This window comes from Canis lupus, chromosome 34 (genome assembly GCF_011100685.1).
Source record: "Canis lupus familiaris isolate Mischka breed German Shepherd chromosome 34, alternate assembly UU_Cfam_GSD_1.0, whole genome shotgun sequence".
Taxonomy (NCBI): domain Eukaryota; kingdom Metazoa; phylum Chordata; class Mammalia; order Carnivora; family Canidae; genus Canis; species Canis lupus.
In genome coordinates this window covers 21,322,795-21,347,343 of record NC_049255.1, presented here as the reverse complement: position 1 = coordinate 21,347,343, position 24,549 = coordinate 21,322,795, and the positions used below count along the sequence as shown (strand labels likewise).

Genomic DNA, 24,549 nt, shown 5'->3' with positions numbered 1-24,549 from the left:
CCTCAGACAGTATTATTAGTTTTGCTTATTTTTAATTTTGATAAATTATAGGAATATATTTGTCCCTTAAAACAGTTTTTTCCCTCTAATATTATGTTTCTGAAGACTGACCATATCAAGCTACTCAGCCTAGAGTACATTCATTAATGTTCAATTATATATTATTCTATTATAGGGATATACTATTATTTACTGATTAATCAGCCTCAGATGGGCATTTGTATTATCTTCAGCTTTTTGCCATGAATAAACCATACAGCACTTTTTATATCTTTGTACTTGCCTCTGGGGTACATGGGCATGAGTGGAACTGTTGGTTATAGGATTTGCACGTCTTCATCTTTATTAGATAATGCTAAATTGATTTCCAAAGTGATTTTAACAATTTTCACTCCCACCAATATTGCATGTAAATAACCATTACTCCACATTATATCTCCAATACTTGACGTTATCAGACTTTCAGATTATTGCTGATTTGGTTGATATACAATGGTAACTCACATTGGTTTTAATTTGCATTTCCCTAATGACTGACTTAAATGTTCTTTCATAGGTCAATTAGCCATGTGTGTTTCCCCTTCCATGAAATAATATCTGTTCTTGTGCCCATTTTTCTATTGAATTTCTTTTTCTTAGGAATTCTTTGTAGTTTCTGGATAGTAACCCTTTGTTTGTTTCATGTCTGGCAAATAGCTTTTCCCAGCTTGAATCTATTTATGAATCTTTTGATTAACTACATTTCTTAATTTTAGTGAGGTCTAAATGATCCGTCCTTTTATTTATAGTTTTAATGTTTTTTTACTTTGTTCAAGAAATCCTTTTTAACCTAAAAGCCATAAAGATTTTTTTTTAGTAGATCTTAAAGTTTGTCTACATGAGGTAGGGATGAGATGTTATTTTTTTCCACATGAAAAACCAATTATCTCAGCATCTACTCCTTCCACAGTGATCTGCAGTATCATCTATGTCATATATTAAGTAACAGTAAATTAATGGTTTTGTTTTAGGATTCTTAACAGTGGTCCATTTGTATATTTGTCTTTTTTTATACAAATAATATACTCCTTAATGACCACAGCTTTATGTAAGGTTTTATCTGGTAAAGAAAATTATCCTTATTCTTCAAAAATGTCTCAAGTATTTTAGCATTTGTTTTTCTGAGTAAATTTTATAATCAGCTTGTCAAAGTCAATAGAAAAATTTGGTGGGATTTAGATTAGAATTCCATTAAGTCTGTGGATCAATTTAAGGAGAGTTTATATGTTTATGGTATTTCCCTATTTTGGATATGGTCTAACTTTCCATTTCTTTAGATCTCCTTAAATGTTTTTCAGTAAAATTTTATGATTTTCTTCATTAAGGTATTCTACATTTAAAAAAGATATTCTTAGGTACTTTACATTTTTTGTGACTATTTTATATGATTTATTCAAAATACATCGTCTAACTTTTTGTGGCTGTTGCACAGAAATAAAACACATTTTGTTTTGGGTATATTAACATAGCTAGCAAAATTTGTTAAACTTTTGAATGCTAATTATTTGCCTGTTTTGGGTTTCCCATTTCCTATACTTATATCATCTATGATTGATGATGGTTTTGCTTCTTACATTCCATTTTTTATAAATTTCATCCATGTTTCTAATATAACTGTACTGACTAAAGTCCTCAGTACAAAACTGAATGGAAGTGGTGATAGTAGATATCTTTCTCTTGTTTATGATTTAGAATTACTTCTAATGTTTCACTATTTGGGGTAATTTTTTTCATAGTCTTTACTCAGTGAAGGAAGTTTCTATTCCTAGTTTGCTAAAGTTTTTTTTTTTTTTAATTATGCTTTTATTACATCCTTTTTTTGCATCCATTGAGATAGGATCACAAGACTTTTCTATTTTGTTCTGTGAAAGTGGCAAATAATATTATAATTATAAATTATATTCTAAAGTTCAACTGTCCTCATAATTCCTAGGATATACCTAACTTATTGGACGTTAAGCTATATGGTTGCCATTTTGTTTCCTCATCACCCTGTTGCATCACTGATATTCCTTCTTGGTTTATTTTCTTTTAGAATTTCTTTTATTGGGATCTATGGGCATTGAGCCTTCTCTGTTTTTACTTCTAATGTCTTTATTTTTTCGTAGAAATGTAAATTATAGAACATTCTTCTCACTTTCTTCCACATCATTAAAATCATCAGTATGATAGCACTGGACTCAAGATCCAGCCTTGACAATAAATTATTTTGTGATCTTGAATAAATCCCTTCATGTCTCTGGGACTTGGTATTCCCTCACAAGATCAGAGTAAAAGCGCCCTAAGGGGCCTTCATGCTCTCACAGTCTGTGAATAGGACAAATGAATGTATGTGTTGCTAGTGTTAGAATACAGAGAGCAGAAGGGGGCCACAGAAGAGAAAATGCGGAATAGGAGAAAAGGAAAGAGAAGACAAGATCATATGTTATATGCCCTTCATTATTATTTACAATTTTTTTGGAAGAAATTATAAATACACTGAATCCAAGTGATTTGGCTATTATTCACTTATTCAAAAAACTATCTTATGTCCGGCATCTTTAAAAATGGTGGCTTCTTGGGGTGCCTGGGTTGCTCAGTTGGTAGAGCATCTGACTCTTGGTTTTGGCTCAGGCCATGATTTCAGGGTTGTGAGGCCAAGCCCTGAGTCAGGCTCTGCACTCAGTGGGGAGTCTCCTTGAGATTCTCTCTCTCTCTCTGCCCTTCCCCTCCTGCAACCCTCCCCCAACTCTCTCTCTCTCAGATAAATAAATACTTTTTTTTTTTTTTTTTAATAGTGGCCTTTTGTGTGCAGGCTTCTTGCATCTGTGTTCTCAGATTCCCCCAGCATTAGTAGGCTGACATGTGATGCTGGAGAGAAGAAACCCAAGGCCTAAGTGGGAAGGAGAGATACTCTTTACTGAATTTTATGGAAGACTTTCACGTACTCTCTCTCCTAGTCACACTTAAGATTTAGTGGATAAACCAGTGGACTGGGTTCTCTTATAGACCTGTTGCTTAATAAAAGAAAAAAAATGTTTTTAGTCAATGGTCATGTTGGGTTATTAACTTTATGTCTTTCATTCTCATCTTTAAAATGAAGGTAAAAATAATTCCAGATCACAGAGCTGTCAAAAATGATACAATGAACAGTGAAAGTTTTGAAAATGCTAAATTACTCTCTCAAGTGCCTTCCTTAGTCTTTCTTTCCTTTCCCCATATGTATGCATATCTATCACCTCTAGTAGACTATAGAAGTCTTGAAAGCAGGAATTGTCTGATATATACCCATATCCTTCAAGATGCTTAGTACAAAGCAGATTCTTGGTGTTTGAGAAGAAAACACAGTACATATGAGAAGAAGTGAGGAAAAGTCAGCCAGGGTTGGTGCTAAGTGGAGACCTCCCACCCCCATATGTAGGGACCCATTTGCTTGTATCCAGCTTTAAAGGCAAAAAAACCTTTACTTGTAAGGTTAAGACAAGGAGTGGTCAAGTAATTTTAGAACATGTCCAACCTTAAGATCTTCTGTGCTGTTAGTGGAGGAGAGTGGGTGCCTTCATACTCTTGTTGGCATCATTTTTGCTCTGAGAGGCATTCCCTTCTCAGAAGACCATCTGGAAAGCAAATGATATAAAAAATGAATCACAGTAAAAGGGGTCAGAAGAAAGGAAACCAGGATTATCCAACTCAAAAAGAATTCCACACAAAGACAAGTATATGTAATAAGAAGTTTATTGGATTTCTAAATATAATAAAGGAGATGCAGTTCTTTTACAGAAAAAAAGAATATCATTTTCATATTCATTCTTAAAGAGCATTAGAAAAACATAATTGAGAAAAACAGAAGGTAAATAGAAATGTTTTCATATAATTGGATAATACGTAAATACAAAGAAAATACCCAAATCACTTGCTTATAACAGGTTTTATGCTCTTATTTTCATAAGGAATCATGTGGGTTATTTTGGATGTCAGTGATGGTTCATAATGTAGTGGAGAAATGTGATTTGTTAAGAATAAAATAAGAAAGAGAAACCTATATTTTAGGAATATCATGGCTCTGTCAGTAGCACACATGTGAAAAACGGCATATTCCCTCTAGGTTTTCATGTGGCTTTCCCCAAGTCAAGGAATGTTCTACTGACTAGCAGCTGATCGTGGTGGGGCGATGCTGTACCTCATGAAGTTCTTGTTCCTAGTAGAGAGAAAATCTGGCCTCTCTCTGTCTCCCCCTTCTCTTTTCTTTGTCCACTTGTAAGTACCACTTAACATTTACACAAAACTATCTCTCATAGTCATGGTCATCAGGTTGAAACCTGGACAGAGAGCTCTATTGTCTCTTTCCTTGCATCTATCTTGTTCCCAAGGAGAAAAACCCCGTATCCTAATACTTCTTCTGATACCACACAGAGATTCTTCAACCCTTATCTAGCACTAACATCTGATTCTCTAAAAAATAGAAAATGACTAGTGTTGAAATTGGATAAGGTAAAAACAGAAAACGAACGTCAACAGGAAGAGTAGACATTTTTAGTGAAGAGTATCACTCTTTCTCCAAGGAGCCAACTGGTCTCATAAAATGACAGCTAAAGCAGGGTGGTCCACACTCAAGATTATGCAACAGTAATCTGTTCCAGCCTCATCCCTGGTGTATGTAGGGGGGCTCCTTATATGGAAGGCAGAATGGTGGCTGACTGCAGTGCCATGGAAACCGTCTCCTATAGCTCGTCCCTCCTTACTTCCTTTTGGTGAAAGTGGGTGGGGCAGGAGATAACTTTGTGACCAAGACGACGTCAAGAGCTTCCTTGGAGAGAGGCTAACTGGAGGCATCTCTCTTTCCCAAAGGAGAGGCGTATTCAAATGAACATGGAGCCAAATGACTTAGAAGGAAAGAGAGCGACTTGGCAAGTGTAATTTGCCAGCTGGTTGAGTCAGACGACACATTGAGAAAGATCTTTTTTGGAAGCACGTCCTCCCTTCAACCCTTTTCCTAAAATCATGCACGGTCTACCTCGTCCTATTTCCCTGGACCCTCTCCTACTGCCACACCTGGATAAGAGTCCTTCGGTCTAGGCTGTGCTGCTGCTCCATCAGCAGGATCTGTGCTTGCAGTGCCCATGGCAGAACTATGGAAACAAAAGCCACTCGATAACATATGCTACTATTTTTAGGAGTCAAAGTAAAGATGCTCTAAGGATCTGGCAAGGACATTTGGCCCCCTGAGCCTCCAATCCTCACAGCCAAGACTTTTCTTCCCTTTTCACTGATGTTAGCCTGTGAGATAAAAGGAGGAAAAAAATGTGCTGACATTCTAAACCCACCAATGCTTAGTTTATAAAACACACATATGACGCATATCCTAATACAGATCCTGGGCTCTATTAATTCTCTTAAACAATGTCGGTTTTTTTTTTTTTTCTGACTAAATATTCCAATTCCATGCAGCATATACTCCCTGGTAGCAGAGTACAGGAAGCCTCAGCAGTATGCCACCATCCAGTCGGATATAAATATAAAGTGGCTGTATCAGCAAGGAATGCTCAGGGAATGTGTTTGCAGCCTGTTCCACGGTGCCACTCGAGAGGGGATATTGGAAATGAGTGACTTTCTTCCATTTGGCAAGCGTTCCTTATCTTAGCACCTACTCTTCGAGATGGTATGTTTTTGAAGGCTGCACAGTATGACTCTGGGTACCGTGTGTACATACATATGTAGGAATAACGTTTATGTTTCTCAGAATAGGCACTTTTTGAAGGCAGTAAGTCTAAAAGTAAAGTTAATAGAGCCTATATTTAGTGCTCATCTTCTCACTTTGCTGATGTGTATGCTGAACAGAAGATCACAGATTTGAGTCAGTCTCGCAAAGAGGCCGGAGTCGGCAAATGGCTATATTCAGAGCTGGGGAAGTCTTGCCAACTCAACTGTAGCTGTTAAAAAGGCAGACTTGGAGAAGGTGGCATCGTATTTCTCAAAGGTGACGGCACAGAAGGAGAAAAGCCGGTGACAAAGCCATGAAATAAAAGCTCGTGTGTGCAGCTCCGAGAAATTACTATCCTCGGGCTCTGCATCTCCATGTCACGTCTCCTTCATGGCACAGATTTGCCACTCAGAAAGTTCTTTCCCTTCCTTTTTTTTTTTTTTTTTTTGGGTGCGTCTCACAATTGCACATATTCCCAGCAGAGAGAGAGAGAGAGCCCCAAATCTGCTAAACTAATGATAAACGTGGAGTTTAAAAGACAAAACAAAAACAAAGTAGTTCCCTGCACAGATAACCTGGCAGAAATTAACACGGCGTCCAGCTGTGAAAATTCTGCATCTAAGTTTAAATTTTCACTTAAGGCACATTCAATCACAGGATAATTTTATTCATGCCAAAGGATCAGACAATCAAGTGGCATCTTTAGTTCTGTTTGCTATTTCATATTTCCTGAAAAAGAACAAGGGGAGAATTCAGACTTGGGGGGGCGGGGAGATTCTAACTTTGTTTAATAAGGAAATAATTCTTGGATAATTTGCTTATCAGCTTTCCCAAGAGAATAGATGGGGAGTAAAAGGGAGAAAGTCATTGAAACGTGATTTTGCAACTACTTTGCTACACGTACTGGTGACAGGATTTAACTTCCAGGGTTCTAAGTCTCTTTCCTCAAAGGATGCATCTCAATTCTGACATTTCAGCGCAGTGAGAAGGCTGGTAGGGTGCATACCAGCTTCAACCTAATGAGAGAGGTCTAAGGCACTTTGGCTCTTTCTGGCAATTTCTCCCTGATACACTGATGTGCTTGGCATTCATCTAAAAAATCGGCAGAAGGGTTAGTAAAATGCAAACATTGCCTAAATATCAACTTGCCTTTTACTATTTGAAATTAAAATCAGGCCATTTCTATTGTTGGCATTTAACTGCTAAGAATCCCGTTTCCTCTGAAGTCTGTGTTTGAAGGAATGAAACACGTTGGCAGATACATCATAACCCGGCTATGCTCTTCTCCTACTTCTGGCTTATGGTTCCTAAGTGATCATCAGCTGTCACCCACAGAGAAAAAGAGATGAGAAGGTATTGGATTTTTTCCCCCTTTAGATTTAAGTCTCCCAAGAAAGAAAAGAAAGGAGACATGTATCCAAGAAAAACTAGCTCTCCCCTTTTTGCATGTTCTAAAGCAGTTCAGAAATGGCATTAAATAATTTTGTGAGGAAAGACATCCAGACTTAATATTTACTCCCTTGTGATAGAGTAAATGAAGTTAGGAGAGCAAGTGTGATACTCTCCTCTTGGCAGGGAGCAAGCAGGCGTCTTCCAAGGTGATAACACGATGCATCAATAACAACGGCCCAGGAAGAATCTTTACCCTTTTCCCCACAGATAGAGATGTAAAGAGAGAATCAAGCAGGAGTGATAAATACTTTCGTTTCCACCCCCACCTCAAATTGCTTTGGCATATTTTAAGAGATAAATGGATCCATACAAAATTTAAAGAGCTTTTTCTTTTCCTTTTTGGCAGCCACAAAAATGGGTCAGGTCTAGGAATTATTAATTTCCCGGCCTGAAAAACCCAAGTGTTTTAAAATAAGATTTCTTTTTTTGAAGGATCAGCTTTCTTGGAAGATGCTTGTATGTGCATATGTGTGAGAGGGTGTGCACGCACGTGCACGGGTGTGTGTTTTAAAGACAACGCAATTGTGTTTTCCCTACATATGGAGGACTGTATCATGCAGAATGGAGGAAGGAAAAGTTTTATTCATAATTTTCTTTACATTATGTAAAGGGAGATCAGGATTTGTGACTCCCTTTCTTTTTTTTTTAAAGGGCTGCTTCTTCATCTTCACTGCCTCCCTGCCCTTTTGTTCCTGCTGAGGAGATGTCACAGGTTCTACTCATGGATGTCCCTACCCAGGTGTACTCACCTAGATAATTCTCGAGAGTTCTCAAAATTCTTCTCTCTCCTTTCACCCGCTCTTGGGTGGAGATACTCCATCTATCCTACAAGAATTGCTCTCCACTGCGTCAGCCAGAGCATTGATCAAGCCTCATGGGAAGACAAGGCTCCTTTTTCTAAGCTCTGACTGTTGCCATTTCCGCTAAGGGTACTACCCTGCTGGCCCCGCTGGCACATCCTTTGTATTCCAGGTGTGAAGTGTGGAAAGGAGTGAGAGGCCATTTGTGACTTAACTTGGCCCTCATTAATCCCAGGGAATAAGCAGAGGGACACTGAGAGTGGCTTGATGGATGGTAGCTTCTAGGGAGGGAAAAGCCTAGAAGGCTTATTAGATGAGATCATTTTAAAGGTTTCCTGCAGGAGATTTAACTCAGATGAAGAGAGAACATCTTTCAATCAGTTCACCGACTTTAACTTGAAGCCAAACAACTATAATGAGAAATAGGAGGAAATAAAAACCTAAGAGCACCCATCAAAAGGCACATCTTCCTGAGAGATGCAGCTCAAGGGAAGGAATGGTGGGTTGTTGGTCTGCCATGTAGGGTAGCTTCTAGAATATACACAGTGGCTTACAAGCGAGCATCCTGGGGACAACACAGTACCAAACTCCCTCGAGTAAGCACACAGAGATCACAAAACCACGATGGCCTGGGAAGCCCCATCTGCCAAAGGGCAAACACCAAATAGGGAGGCTGCATTCGGTCCTGCTGCCTTTGCTCCCAGACATTTCAAGGTCATGGGTTGGTAAGGTGGTTGGGAAATGCCTGGTGCAGTGACATACTCTGTGGGGCCTCAATAAATGTGAACTGAGAAGGAGAATAATAGGCATTGCTTACCTCCAGCACTTTCCATCTCTGTGGGGCATAAATCGTAACCCCCGGGAGAGAGACTGTCTTAAGGACCAAGTCGCCTCTGCCCTCTGCCGCATTCGAAATGATACAATCTTGGTTGATATGCTGAACCTCACAGTTCCAGAGTTTTCCCCTTAATGTAAAGTAAACCAACCGTCTCCGGGGAAATTTGCTGCAGTGTGCTTCGGTGGCACAGCTGTTTGTTCTTGGCGGTGGCCTTCCCCCACTGACATCATCACAGTGCTGATGTCGGATCAGATGATAGAATGCCTAGTAGTTTCCCACAGGATGACACAGACCCTGCACGCAGGATGGCAAGGCAGCACCGGGCACACGTGGCTTTGCCACCTGAGGTCTCTAATGGTCTATGAGAACTGCCCTGGCTGCCTTTGAGCAGGGCACACGAGTGTGTGTGAAGCATATACTGTGCTCTGAGGTAGTCTGTGCCCTGAGAGTGGCCACTGGAGAGAGCACTGGACTTGCACGACCTGGCTGTGTCCCCAGATCTGCCACTTACCAGCTGTATCGCTTTTGGCAAGTCACTTAACGATTCTGAGCCTCGGCTCTCTCTTCTAGGATAGGGCTATTAATAACCTTCCTCCCAGGGCTGTTTCATGTGTGAAAGCAGTTTGTAAGCTCTCTTAGGAATTATTATTTTAGAGCTCAGAAAGCCACCCCCAGGTCCTGCCCGGGAGACTGATGACAGATTCTGCCGACAGGGCTCTCTAATTCAAAGCTGGGGAGGGGCACTACCGGCGGTGCATGGGAACCCAGGGTGCTGATGAGAGAATCTGTACACTTCTGCCTAAGACCACAACATAATGTCACCCCTTCCCCCAAGGACGAATTTCCTTTGGCAAACAACAACTGGACAGAAGTAGACTTTCGACAGAACTACTCTCTTTTGCTTTTGACTTCCTTCCTTTTTAGAAGTGGAGATCAGGGGCAGGCAGGTTTCAACATTTCAAGGTCATTAGCAGCAGGCCAGGTAACTGGAGTGGACTGTTCATGGGTTGGTCACTGGAGGAGTCCAAAAAGCTACATACCAACTATCGGAACACTTTGTCTTTTGAGTTAGAAAATAACAACAACAACAACAACAACAACAAAATACTCGTAAACTCTAAAACCTGACCCTCAGAAAATCCTTCAGACCATTTTTAAGGATTTTTTAAAAGGTTTTTGTCATCTTTAGCTAATAATGAAGGTTTCCCTTTTAAAGTAATGTGTTCCCAAGATGAAAACAAGTATACGTGGAAGGAAAATGAAGGGAGGAAGAACATTTTACTGTGTACTAAAGATTAGTTTTGTGTGGCACCTGGGAGAAGAAGTCATGAGCTTGTTGATGCAGGTGATGCTTAAGCAGAGTCTGGATTGTCACTTAACAGTGAATTGGCAAGGGAATTTTAACACCAAGTGGAATAGATGATGGCTGGGTCCTTTCCAACTGTTGACCTAAAGTCATAGGAAAATAAGGATGACTTGCTTCTTCTCTTGCAGGGTTCAAAAGACACATGTGTTTGCTCTGAGAGTAATCTGGTATAAAGCTTCCTGTTCATAATGTATGTGCTGGTTTATATTTTGGCAGTCATCCTATCTTCCAATTATAAAGAGGCAAGATAGAAAATAGCAATTGAATTAGATTTCCTCTATGTCTTTTACCTTCCCATTGACCCTGAATATCTGGAAAGTTTTTCTCCTTTAAGGAAATTCCAGAATCCATAATACTTAAAGTAGAGGGTCTAAGGATAGCTTGTGCTTTTCTGTTGTTTCTAGTGCCTTAAATAGTCTCCCTTCAGCGTTTCCACATTAACTCAATGAGTCAGTTCAATATTTCTTACCAAGTTTCCCTCCTCAACGAAGCCCTACTGATGCCACTAGAAAGCAGTACCCTTCTTAATGCTATCGACCTTAGTACACATTGAACCTGTTTGACCTTATTGCAACTGGACTGAATCAAAGTTACTTAGGGGCTGATTCTATTATAGTAATTATTAAATTAATATGAGAAAGGGATGTTGGACTGCCATGTAGGGTAGCTTCTAGGATATACACAGAGGCTTACAGGTTAGAAAGGTTAAAAAGACAAAATAAAGAGAAATACGGACTCCTAAGAATAGTTCCTAATTGATCATGTAGGGAAGCTGTTTGCTTGGTCTAAAGTGTAACATCTCTAGGTACAAACATCGGAGAACAAAAGAATGGAAGTGAATCTCAAAACCAATTAGCAAGTACGTATTTATGTTAAACCTAGAAAGTAGCCAGAACTCTTTTTCTGCATTCAGTATGGGGACATGGACCAAAAAAAAAAAAAAAAAAAAAAAAAATGTGTTATTTCTGAGAAGACAGAGACAAAGGAAGAGTAGGTTTAAAGAGACTTTATAAACATTAACCAAGAAGTGGGAATCTCACGGATGGCATACAAGTTAGCTTGCTTCTTGTTTTCAGAATGACTTTAATTTTGGCTACATCAAAAATAGGACACAAAGTAAAAGGTCTGTTTTGTACACATGGAAGATCTAGCCTCATCTGCCTTCCACTCTCCTGAGTCTTGAGTCCTTGGTGGAAATTTCCACATTGGCTATCAGTTTCTTTTGGGTGACTTCAAGTCCATTTACTTTTCAACTCCAGAACAAAGTTTTTCTACCTAGCCTGACCCAAGGTGATTACTAGGCCTCATCAAGTAGAGTGAAATAGAATTAGAAACTATTTATACAACTGTTCAAAGGAGAAGCAGTAGGGTGATCGGACTTGACATCATGTCAATAAATGGGAAAGAGCTGAAAGAGTTAGTGATATCTGATCTTGAAGTAAAGATTTAGACATTAGAATCGTTTTTGCAAAGCCCTGCAGAAAAAATTATATGCAGCAGGAGAAAGAACTTTTGTAGAAAAGAGTTGCCATAATAGTAGAATGGACTGCTGGGAACAGTACTACATACTGGCCAGGTCTAAGAAATGAGATGGTGACTTGGTAGCAAAATAACAGAAGAGATTCCGATTCTTAAAAGGCCCATGATTCTATGTTTGTCTGGCAACACCACCAAAGGATGTCAGGGGTCAGCTATAACCCTCAATGCTAGTGTAGAACACAAGACGATATAGCAACATCTGTCTTATTCTTGGTAAATCATTCTACTTCTGGTGTTTAGAAGTGAACTAGAAGCTATGGTCAGTGACAGGTTGACTGAATCCATTATATGGGTTGTTTAATAAGGCTGCCATTTGGGTCAGTTAAATGTCTATCAGAGTTAAATGAGTAAGGTTTTCTCTTGCCCCTAAGTTAATGAGTAGCTTGGAAAAATTTAAAAAGGTGTATTGTAAGGAAAGATTAATGCCAGTATCTTAAATTATTACAAAAGAATTAGCTATAGGTTTTCTCCTCTCTCTAGTATGTATAACTTTTTATTTGCAGAATATTAATTTTTGTTTATAACAAAGGCTTGGAAATAGAGATATGTATTAGTGTGGTTAGACTGTGGATAAATTAAGTAACAATCAGAAACAAAGACCAAAGATTTTAGTAATTTTTTTTATGTGATTTTAAGGGGAAATGTTCATGAATTTAACAAAAATGCATCTTCCATACTTTCCACAAAATAAGCCACACATGCCTGTTGGATAACTAAATAGTGTCTATAACTTTTTTGTACAAGGGGCAGAAAAGTAAAATAGAGAAAGGAATAAGTGTCCTTTTAAAGGAAGATAGGCCATTTTATATTTCTTTCTTTTAAAGTTAGTAAGATAAAGTTAATTTTCTGTGTTTGCAACTAAAAAAGAGAAAACTAGTCTAAATAAGTTATAATTTGGATGTTTAGGGATGGCATTACAGATTAGTGGATGATTGGGTTTCAACAAGAGAACCACAGATCTAAAAGCTTCTACTTACTGTCATCATCAGGCAAGTACTGGAAAGGGATAAAACCTTTCATGAGTGAAAGCAGAAACCTCTAACCTTCAGAGATGCTTAGGGTGCAGTGCGGTGTGCCCAAGAATATGTATCACCATCTTTCAGGCTGAGCATGAGCTATGCCCCTCTCTTGGAGGGGATGAAAGGACATGCATTATAAAGTTCTGGAGTAGCTCTGATCCATGTCGTGGGGCCTAGCAGCTGCTGTCATTTCACTTTTTTCTGACAAGGGAAACAAATATTGTTATCTATAGTGATTTTTCAATACATAGTAAACTTGGAAGCATAAATATTTTACTTGTTCAAACAACTACAATTGCTGATCCCTAAAACCCCTCCAATGTTTTCAGAGTTATACTTTACAAAAACTCTCTGGCCATCATTTTAATTGTAGACTGTCCCTTTTCTTAAATCCCTCCTTTGTCTTCTGAATCCCACTCTACGTGGAGACAGGTTAAAAACAAACAAACAAACAAACAAACAAACAAACGAACAAAAACCAAAACCAAACAAAACTCTGTTTCTGTATCAAAACAACATAGCTACCGAGACTTGGCTAATTCACTTACGTATTGAATTAACTATATATTAAATATGTTTTGCTTTCCTCACACATGACCCTTTCAAAAAGGAAAGTCAATGTAAATCCTGTGAAAACTTAAAGAAAGTAGAAGTGAGAGCAGAGACGCAAAGTAGAAATACATCCCTAGAATTATAAGCTTTTTCCAAACAAATTAAAAAGAAATGGACACAGAGGGCATATTTTTATCAGTACTAGCCAGAGTTCAAAAGAATCTCAAAGCTGAATTTTAACAAGATGCTTTACTGAGAGATCCAGACTTGTTCTTCTCAGGTTGCTTTTTTTGCTTTTTATAAACATACTACAGGCCTGTGAGCTGTGATCTAGGAAAAACTCTGGCACTGACCTACCCTTGTTAAATACTGTGATCCGACTATTAGGATTTAATATTATGCTCATAGGCAAAATGCTGATATGTGTAAAAATTCCAGAAGGATGATAGTTTTTCCTTGCCAGCAGGAAAATTACCAAGTTTCATTAGGAATAAAATAACATGCCACACCACTTAAAAATATGATTGTTTTGTCGGTCAGAATGCTTCGGACTTTAAAAAAAAAATTCTTAACCTAATCTTAGAAAGATCACTTTGCATATAGCTGAGAAAAGTAGGGCAGTCATAAGTGAATTTGCCAAGAACTCTATGATCTGAGTCCCTGATGAAAACTCATTAAAATAAAACTGAAAGACTCTATTATCTCATCTCGCTTTATGAATAAATACAATCTGGAAAATATGCCCTTTTTAAAAGGAAGGGTTTATGGATGCCATATATATTTGACGGTAGTCGTCTTCTTCCCTTAATGTGATCATAATTCCATAAAGATCAGAATGCACTGATATAATTTACTTGTGAAAAATCCAAGCCACAATATCATTAATAGGTAGGATGAAAAGAAGGACAGAATGTAAGAAAGGAGGGCAGGAATGAAAAGGGAAGGAAGGAGAAAAAGAGGCAAAGAGGAAAAGAGGAAGAATTCTCACCAAATCACGGAGCTTTAATCAGATAATTTTTTTTAAGGTTTGAATAAGCTACCCCAAACAACAGCCTCTTGAGAAGAGTTTCATTCTAGCTATCTGTCACATGAATAACAACCTGAAATGTCCACGGTTGTACGTACCACAATGACTCAGAACTCAATCCTGCTCCCAACTGGTTCTGTCCACTATTAAATTAAGACCACAGACAAGCCAAAAAGCTATGACAATTACTAAAAGTAATATGTGCTGAATGGTGGTAAAGGCTCATACTGAAGTCTGCCTTCATTATCTGACTAAGATCAGAGTAAGACCAAAGATAATCACTAAACATCTGAAACACCACCTTCTGGCATAAAAGTGTTCTCTTAATTCAGGAATCCATAAGGTACTTCTCCGAGAGACAAGGAGAAAAGAAACACTATTAGAATACATTAAGATAAAAGAGTTTACATTTATCTGGATTTTGTTTTCTTTTTTGATGAGTGGATCTTGGAAATTTGGGAGATGATTGCTAATGTTATGGACTCTCCACTGGAGTATTCGTAGTAGTGTAGAGATTCTTTACACATAAGGCACACATACATGTTGCTCTCTGATTGTCTCCCACAAAAGTGCACTGAGAGAGCGATCTCAAGAAAGGGACTTCAGGCACATTTTGCAGAGGTACATCTTTTTCAGCCTACTGGTTTCCTACAGATGGCTAAAGCAGGGTATGGAACATGCTGTCATATTTCATTCATAACACACATGTACTGCAGCTCTAGGCAACAGATGGACAATCACTTGTTTAAACTACAAATGTGAAATACTAAGGTAGAATGGCAATATTTCTAGAAATGTCTATGAGAAAAAGAAGCCTTTCCAAGCCAAGAGGAGTGGTGAGAGGCTGGGAGGTCACACCAGTGTTTCCCTGATCTCCCTAGCAGCTGCCATAATTTCCCCGACACCCTTCAAAACTTGATGATGGAGGGATCAGGGGGCAGCCGGCACAGATTTGACAAGAGAAGCCCAAACCATATCAAATAGAAATAACACTGTTATTCATGGCTGGTTCACATTAATAGGGTTTTTACTAACTAGGAAAACTGTTGTTAAGTTGTGTTTTTTAGAGTCCTGTCTATATTCAATAAACCCTCTTCTAGAGCCCCATTGTAAAAGTGCTCTCTTTCTTCCTCTGAACCCAAATAAAAACACTTGTTTAAATGTAGTTAGAGTTTTATATACTTTAAACATCACCATAAACATCTTTGCAGAATCTTGTGTGGCGAGAAAACAGCGTTAGTGTTAACTGCTGCATTAGTCAGCATACAGCCAATGACATAATTTTGATTTGAGAAGTTGCCCCTACAAAAACCATTTATCAACGACAGGAAAAAGAACCCACATCTTTGAGCTGCAGAGATGTCCAGCATCTCAAAGCCTTGATGTCCTATGTTGGGACACATGACTTAGTTTTGAGTTTAATGCTATTTGAGTTAAATGCAATTTTGCTTGCAAATAAGACTCCACATTGAGTCAGTGTGAGCTAGGGATCCTGATAGTGAAGAAATTTGATTTTGAAACCATGTGCAGAGCCCATGACATAGTGGGGTTTTTTTCCTTTTCCGTGTCTCTCATTACACAGAATTACCAAATATTTATGTTCTTGACAATTTTTTAAAGCCTGTATATTTTAACAAACTTTCTTTTATAAACTCTGATTTTTCTATTATTTATGAATTTAAATAATAATCAAGACAATATACTCAAAGACAAAAGAATTATAATTGTTAAGGTCATATCATCTTTCTGTCTCTGTTATAGGCAAAATTTCACATAACTAAAAGAGTAAAGAGTGATTTGGCATTGTTTCAACCAAATGATTAATAGAAAAGACAAGAAAGCAATATAAATCATATACTTAAGAAATCCTGGACTAAAATATGTAGGATCCTTTCCTTATTATACCTTGTGAAAGAAAAGAAATCTAAATCTAGATATTTCTGCATATGTGTGTGTGCACATTCATTATTATAAAAGTATAATAAGTCTATATTAAAAAGAGATTTATTTTAAAACTCTTTGGTAAAGATACTCTGAGGTTATGTGATAAAAATGTACTATAAAGATTGAAAGCAAGCAATATTCTGGCAATGCCACAGTGATGGGTATGTGACAGCATTTTCTTATAACTTTCTCTTTAAAATGTTTTGGCTTGTAAACATTTAGTTACACAAGGACTTAAATGTAACAAACAAGTAGAATGTCATTGCATTTTTATAGTATAAATATTTCATACATTTTCCTCTTTTAGCAAAATTCATAATAATATGACTGCTCTTCAAGAGATAAAATCCATCTCTCAATAAATTGGGCTTTGGGCCTAAACATGATTTCCCCCGAAGTATTTCATAGAAAACAAACTGCTGAAGCCATTCAAGCAAATTACATTCTCTTTCCAATTGTCTAAAAGTCAGTGCTCTTTGAGGTAATCAGCATGTCTGATCTTGGATTTGGAGGACAGAAATTCAGAAGTAAGTTTCACTATTGTATCCAAAAATTCACATGCTGCCCAAAATGAATCCCATTGTATTTCACATTAAGAAAAATATAAGACCAATGATAAGAGTAGCAAAGTAAGGGGAAAAAAACAAAGTTTTCCAAGAAAACTTTGCAAAGCTGTAACTTTGGCAGTCACTTTGGGTGACCAAGGCAAAAGAGCCACAAATTAACTTAGATGAACTAGTGACCATAGGCTTAAGAAGTTCTTGTTGAAAAAAAAAAAAAGAAAAAGAAAAAGAAAAGAAAACAGAACCATTTTTACAATCATTTCTGCTAAAGTAAAATAAATGTAATTGGCGTTCCTGAGGCATGGGGTATAAATCAAAACATGCACAAATAACTTTTCATTTCTGTTCTGAGCTTTAAAATAAAAAATTAAAGTAAATGTCAGAAGAGAAAATCGACTTTATCACTTTATAATCATGAAAAAGGTATTTGTGGACTCAGGGAAGGGCGCCTAAGGGAATGTAACTCTACTTGTTATATTTGATTTCTTAAACTGGGTGTTATGTATACAGGGATTCATTATATTATTATTTATATTTTGTGTCTATTTAAAATACTTCATAATTTAAAAGTATATACTTGTGGAAGATTTGAAGAAACGTTTAAGAAATCTCAATCCAAAATATTTGATTAGTTTACAAAATGGCAACCTGCCGTTACAAAGATGGGTGTCTCTCTTTAAAAGAAACAAGTCAGAACCCACTAGAATGGTTCTGTAGTTGGCAAGCAAGTGTTTCAATGCCCAGTAAGAGTTTGAATAAAGATTCCAGGCAGAGACTCTGCATATTTTTAGCTCAGAAAAAAAGCAATTTTTTTTTCAGCGATTGTCTTTGAAAGTGTGGTGTAAATGTCACATCCATGATAGGACAACATCTCCCCACGATATGCAATTTGAGTTGCGGCAGGATTACGGTAGTAATGAAATGGTTTCACATTTTTTTCAAGCTTTCCTGTCTTTTTAAAGTAAACTAAACAAAACTACACAATTTTATTTTGTGTGCTCTGATTTGCAGTTGTCAGGCAAAAAGGACCTGGGCCTGGGGGACAAAAAAAAAAAAAAAAAAAAAAGAATAAGAACAGTTCTTTACAACCATCTTCCTCCAGAGAAAACTCAACTTTGGTGGTTGTGTTTGGATATTATTAAAAAAAAAAAAAATGGCAGTATTTCGGAGATGAAAAGTGGGACAGTATTGGAAATGTTACGTTCCAGAGAAAACAAAGTTTGTCTGTATTATTACCTAGGTGGCATGGAAAAGGAAATTCTGAAGATGGTGTTGTGGGATATTAATAGGATTTTCAAAATACCCCCCAAATGCTTTTTTTTCCCAGCGTGTCCCACTGGTAATTCCTTTAGAAAAAAAAAAAGTGAATTTTGGCTCTCTCTCACCAATATCTGTTTACAAATGAGCCCTGACCACTGGTCACTAGAGATTTTGAATTTCCAATCAAATTAGGTTGCAAATTAAATTGGGGCTTGTTTTAACCTATGTAATTTACAGCTTAAATTCTTTGTAGCTTAACACACGTGGCACACCTTCCCCCCACCAACCCCTCAAGGGGCATGGCTAGTTTAGAGCAACAAGATGTGCTTTTCAAAACACAGAGAAAGAATGGCTATCCTTTCTGATCCCAGGCCACGGGGAGCTGATAGGATGGGACCTTCAAGCCTCAAAGCACCTGTGAGTCGGCCGACTCACCCAGGAAAAACTGTGCGACAGCAAATACCACGCTAAAAAAAGCCATTCAACCAGATGAAAAGTGAGACAAACACAGGGATTAAAAGTTAAAGGAATGCAGAAGTGAATGGGATGGAGTATAATCCGTGCAAAAATGTGGAAGTCCTGGGGAACAAAGGCCCATCGAGGTCCTGCATGATTAAATGTGAAATGTGTATTTGGTGAGAACTTACAAGAAAAAAAAAATCTCATCATCTATGTGCTTCTAAAGAAAGGTTAATATTAGAGGAAGAACAGAGACTATCCCACGGCTTGATTGCCTTTCCTGTATTTTCCCATTTCTTTTCTTATCTTTTTCTTGTGTTTCCTTCTTCTCAGCGCCACCAACTAACCAGCTAAGCAGGCGACCGTATTTAAAGGTCGGTGCTGGCTTTGGCGGTGAGCACCCTGATGCGGGCAGAGTTGCAGGTCTTGCAGAGGATGTGTCCGTCCAGAGGGTAGCAGCCTTGGTTATCTCCTTCGGACAGGAGACCGCCACAATCCTGGAAAGACAGATGCAAGGGATGTGAGTGCAACTGGAAACAACGTGCGTGAGGACTGCGCTCCTTCGCTTGCCATTTGAGGCCTCCACAGCATGGCCACTAATTCTCCTTTCCCGTACCATCGGCCCCCTCTGGTCCTTCCCCAGGATACAACACCCAATAAGAGATTTGGGGACATAAATACACACGGGGTAAAATGACACCCCCCTCAGGTTGCTTCATAGGAAATGCGAGTCCAAAAAGAGAAGAACCTGAGGATCTGGGAGCCCCAGGTACTGGTTTTGTTTTCAGCTAAGCATTGAAAACAGCAAGAGCAAGAGAAAATAAGACAAGAAGAGATCCCTAACTGCTAAGTCCTCTTTGCCCTTTATCATGAGTCCAAGGATCTCTCAAAAGGAAAGCACAGGTGCAGGGACAGAATTCCGCGGCTGTTTCTGGGCAGTGGCAAAGCTGTAGAAGGCCTCCTTCCAAGCAGAAGGGCCGAAGGGCCCGCATTACGCTCTGCATCCTGGTTCCAGCTGTAGTGGGAAAATAAAACCCTAACGTGTGCTGGGAGTACTGCTTTGCTGCACTTTCTGAAGGAGACAGTGTGGTGTAGAGGAATGTGTTGGAAGGGGAGATAGCCCACCCCTACACCCATGGGGCATCCCTTAGCTCTCCCTCAGTGTCATTGAAAATAATTCCTCATGTCCTACCTCACCAAGGGTTGGGAGGATCAAAGAGGAAAATGAATGTGTTTCGAAGTATTTCGAAACAAATTAGAGGAGCTACAGAGCTGTAAAGGATCAAAGGACCATATGACTGTCCTTCGCACCTCTGCAGCTCCATTTTGGAAAGTGTCAAGTAACAGCCAGCCAAATTTTGGTCCTTAGTTTGGAGAAAATGGAAGTTTCTTTGCAAAGGAAAACACAGTACTTCATCTGGAAGTGCGTGCCCTTGCTAACTTTAGGAGAACTCTTCTAAAAGGCCACCACCACTGCATGCCCTGCTTCTGCAGTCTACAAAGAGAGCAACAGGGTCACTGGGGCTCATGTCTGCATTTGACTAACAATGACATGGAAGCTCAGAAAGGGTATCGCCTACAATACCCCAGCAGCGCCAGTGGCTGCAGGAGTCAGGCTTCCCAGAAGTTGGCTTTGCACAAATGAGCAAGCAGATATTCTGCAACTCTAGAGGCATTTGGACACTGAGCAATGGAATTAGATGAACTCTTCATTGCAATAAAGAAAGAAGGAAACTTCCTAAATGATATGGGTGTAACTATTTAATGAGCTGACATCTATGATCACCTGGGCGCCATGAAGAGCCTGGAGTCAACCACAGTCTTGGAATCATCCACTCCTTGCATCTTAGAGCCAAAAGGGGCCACGTGGGGTGTCCAGGACACCCTCCCTGTTTGTATAGGTGGGGAAGTGAGAGGCAGAGAGGGAAGTGATTTCTCCAGTGTCCTGCAGCATCTGAGGCAGGACTAGAATGATGGTCTGTCCTCTTCTAACCCAGAGTTCCTCCCATTCTAGAGCATTGTTTTTTTTTAAAAAAAAACAAACTCATGGGACTTTAAAGCAAACTTACTTTTTACTTGCTCTCATTTAATCTGGAAGGAGAAAAAGGCACCCTTTGTGCAACTCTGGGCGCCAAATCCCAAACCACGAAAAGTCAAAGCCTATTGGTATGCATAGCAAGTGTGTGAGCAATGTCGGAAGCTTTTCTTGCTTAAGCCTCAGTTTCTCCATCTGTAAAATGACCTTGAAAGCATCTATCTGTTCTCTCACACTTATGATTCAGGTCAGTTCTGAGGCTGGAGGTGGTTGTTCCTCTGTCGTCATAAAATCTGGTGTAAAAGCTGTTAGTTTATTATCTTTTCTCATGTTAAGGACACAGAGACATAGCTTGGGCTCTAGGTCCAAACAAAGAGCCCTGCATAAATCAGGTAGTCAGTTTCCACTAATGCAGTGAGTGCCATGAGCACAGTTCTAGAGAGCCATGGCAGCCCCACCGGCCTGGGTGTTTTGGGAAGATCACCCAGTGGGACTAGATGAGCCACTGTCATGAGGGTGGGACGGTAAGGCAACTACTACTACCCTTCGTAGAGAGAAGAGGGAGCTGATAACCACTGCCCTCAGGAGAGCTAGTAGAAAACAAGGAAACTGCTTCCAAAGGGGGGCTCTGGGTAACTAGAACCAGGATAAGAAAATGTTTTAAACTCACTTTCTGAATGTGATGCCCTTTTGATACGCAGATTATAGGGGATTATATAGCCACTGCTCTTGGCTATGGAAACGACCACTGTCTCTTGGGCAAGAAGCCTTCCTGTCACCTGCAGCCTGAATCACCAGTCTCTTGTGTGTATTCCCATAGCACCCACACATATCTCCCTCGGAGCCCTTAGCGGTCGCCTGACCACCCGTCTTCTGAGCTAAGTCAGTGCTTGTAACTCAACCAGTCTCCACGACTTGGAGCGCCAAGTTCCCACCCCTTTGAGAGGAAGTGAATTCTTATCCTTCTCAATGGGGTGAAAATGGCATCTCTGTCCCATAGACTAGCAGAGCCATGGTTAAAGATTCAGTGTAATGGCAATCATAATGGTAACAAGAATATCATTTGTCACTAATTTAGCATTTTGTGATTTACAACGTCCTTTAGCACACAGTTTTGCATTTTAGTTTCTCAGCCATATTTGGGGAGGTTACTAAGAATTTGAGTCCTTTTCACAGGTGGGGAATTTGAGAGTGGGTGGTGAAGTGACTTAGTCAGTATCACTAGCATTAAATGAAGGCCTAAGATCTAAAACTCCAGTCCTGTGAGCACAGGCACCCAAGTCCTGTGAGCATAGGCCTTGCAGATTGAATAACTGCTGTTTTTGTGAAAACCCAGCTCTGCTGAGCCTCTCCAATGCCTGCTGTGAACTGAAAGGGTGTGGGAGCATTTACCACAGACCTCACACCGGTAGCAGTGAACATGGAAATCACGATCCAGAGCCACAATCCGGACAGTCTCCTCCTGGCCTGGGGCTGGCATGATAGGCTCCTTGCACACAGAACATCGGGGAGCAAATTTCCTGAAAATGGAGAATACGGTACTGGTTAGACATTGAGTATTTACACTGACAAATGGGTGCGACCCAGAAGTGAGAAGAAGAGGAGCCAGCCGAGGGTCAAGACAATTGCTCTGTCATCTTGTGTGACCCTGAGCTAGTTCCTTTCCTTCTCTGGGTCTGCTTCCACCGGTGTAAAATAAGGGATATAGACTGGGTGACTGTTGATGTCCTTCTAGACCATAAATACTGTGATATTTGGGGAGGTGGGGAGTTAGTGTGTGTACCCCTTATGCATGAAGAACATCTAGGTGCTATTGGCCACTTGGTAGGTGCCATGGAATTCACTTGTGGATAGATTCTAAACACAAAACCTGGGCTCGGGCAGGGTCCTGGGGCTCTTACTTGTTTCTTTTGCTTGATTTGGTCTTGTTTGGTTTCTGCTCTTAGACTCTGCTTTTCGGCTCCTAGAGTGCTTCCAGGCCCTACACAAATATTCTGAGGTTGGTGACTGTGTCATTCCCACTTATTAGAGCCTCTTTCTCTGAAACTAAGCTCTAGGAATTAACATGAGAAATCTCAACCCCTTATCTTTTTAAAACAGCAGAGGTCAGAGAGTTTAAATATGCCAAACTTTACACCAAACTTGCTATGACCACGTCTGGACTTCCTACGTTTTGGTTGTGTGAAACTCTGGTTTGAAAAGAAAAAAGTTCAAAAGCTGCCAAGTTCTTTATTTTTTAGAGGGTTTTAGCACTTTTAAAAGGTATGAGCATTTACACGTGTAGATATACATATATGTGTGCTTTTGAGGTTAACTGTTGGTGAGGAATTTTAATATTTCCTCATCTCTTAGTATTCTTTAATATGACCAACGGCCCTAAATTTGTTTCTCATAACAGATTAAGAGGCCGCAAATACAGGCTGTGCATTCATCTGCATCTCCTGGAAATTAGGGGTGGCATTTGGGAAGGTGTGAAATGAGACATGATTTGAAATGGCCAGGGATAAAAACTGAAAGGATGGGTGGAAAAAAAAGGAGAAACAGACTCTGGAAGTCAGTTTTTTTCATGATAATGGTTTTGAGATTAATGACGTTAAAATTTATCTATTTGTAGTGAGACTTAAAAAGAAATAATGATAGTAATCTAATACTTTGCAGAGCACTTTATGGTTGTCAAAGCATTTTTACATACATTATACTCTATATGTACATATTAATTTTCTTGGCAGCACCCAAAAGGCATCTGTGTGGCTGCAATCTAAATAAATATGAATTAAGCAGCAGATCAATTGATTGCTATGAAAGAAAAATTAAAAGGATCATGGTACAACTGCAGCAGTAATCAGAGTTGTTATAATTGGCATTTTATGCGAGAAGTTTACACTCAGTGGTAAAAAAAAAACTGCTTTGGACTATCTGATTATTTTTGAATCTGGGTCATCAGTAGTGAAATAAGCAGGCTTCTGGAATCCAGTGCAGAATTTCCTTTCCCCAAGCCTATCGGGACTGTAAACTCAAAAGTATGTCTTGCCTATCATTGAACTGTGAGCCTGCCCCTCTTTCCTCAAGTAGAATTACTTATTTCTTTAGGATAAAATATCTCTCACTGAATTTGCCTATTTTAGTAGTAATTATTCGCACACCTTTGGGGACCACTAAACTGTGAGCTTCCAGCTGGCAGGTTTTGCTCAACCTCTGAATCTCCAGAAACCAACTCCTGTGACCAGGGCAGACAGCAGAATTTCAGGCTATCTTTAATGAAATGAACTGTCTGCCATTTTGCTCTATAAAAAGATGTGAGTTGGACCTTCCTTTATGTTCAATCTCAAGGTCTTTCCTCTTGGAGAGGCATAACTTGTATTCTTGCTGAGTAATGATTGCTTCCTACCCATTGGCCTCATTTCCATGATGGGGAAAAAACAATGTGAAGAGACAGGAAGTGGTTTCCACAGTCCCCACAGTGTTCCTTGGCCGGCATTTTGAAGACTGTTCTAAATCCCAGGTGGTCTGTTTCAAGGCTCAGCTCACTAAGCAGACAATAATAATAATAATATAATAATAAAAATAAATCTGATAAAAAAACCCTTTTGATGGTTCAAATGGCTACCATATATTGTGTGCTTATTATATGCCAAGGCTTGTTAAGCACTCTGTGCACTTGACCTCATTTTTTACTGACAGCAACATTATGAAGAAATGGTTTTTATCATTTCTGCTTCACAGCCATGGGAGCCAAGGCTCCGAGAGGGCCGGTCTTAATCATCTTTGTCCTGGCACATTTCTGGCAATCAACAAATGGGTGCTGATTAAACAAATAAGTGGACGAGTGTAATGTCTCTGATAAGAAAGCACAGATAGTGAAATAAAGGCTCAAATGCAATGAAAGGGTCAGCTAAGCCAGCTTTTCTGAGCTCACTGTCCTGGCAGTGGGAATATAGAAATAAACTGGGACTCCAGCAATCAGACTGGTGAGGAA

General features: G+C 39.2%; 1 protein-coding gene across 11 annotated transcripts in view; it reads right to left on the bottom strand.

Moving 5' to 3' along the window:
- Nucleotides 1-3,735: 3,735 nt before the first annotated feature.
- Nucleotides 3,736-24,549, bottom strand: part of LOC478670 (LIM domain containing preferred translocation partner in lipoma) — a 603,162-nt gene continuing 582,348 nt past the window's right edge. For 9 of the 11 annotated variants that reach the window (XM_038583676.1, XM_038583674.1, XM_038583673.1 and 6 more), the window contains 3 exons: nucleotides 22,475-22,554; nucleotides 21,973-22,093; nucleotides 3,736-19,035 (listed from right to left, as the gene is read on the bottom strand). In XM_038583676.1, the coding sequence (XP_038439604.1) occupies nucleotides 18,759-19,035; nucleotides 21,973-22,093; nucleotides 22,475-22,554 (478 nt within the window). In that variant the 3' untranslated portion in view covers nucleotides 3,736-18,758. The remainder of the gene's footprint in view (nucleotides 19,036-21,972; nucleotides 22,094-22,474; nucleotides 22,555-24,549) is intronic. The other 2 variants (XM_038583670.1, XM_038583671.1) reach the window with 1 other exon arrangement.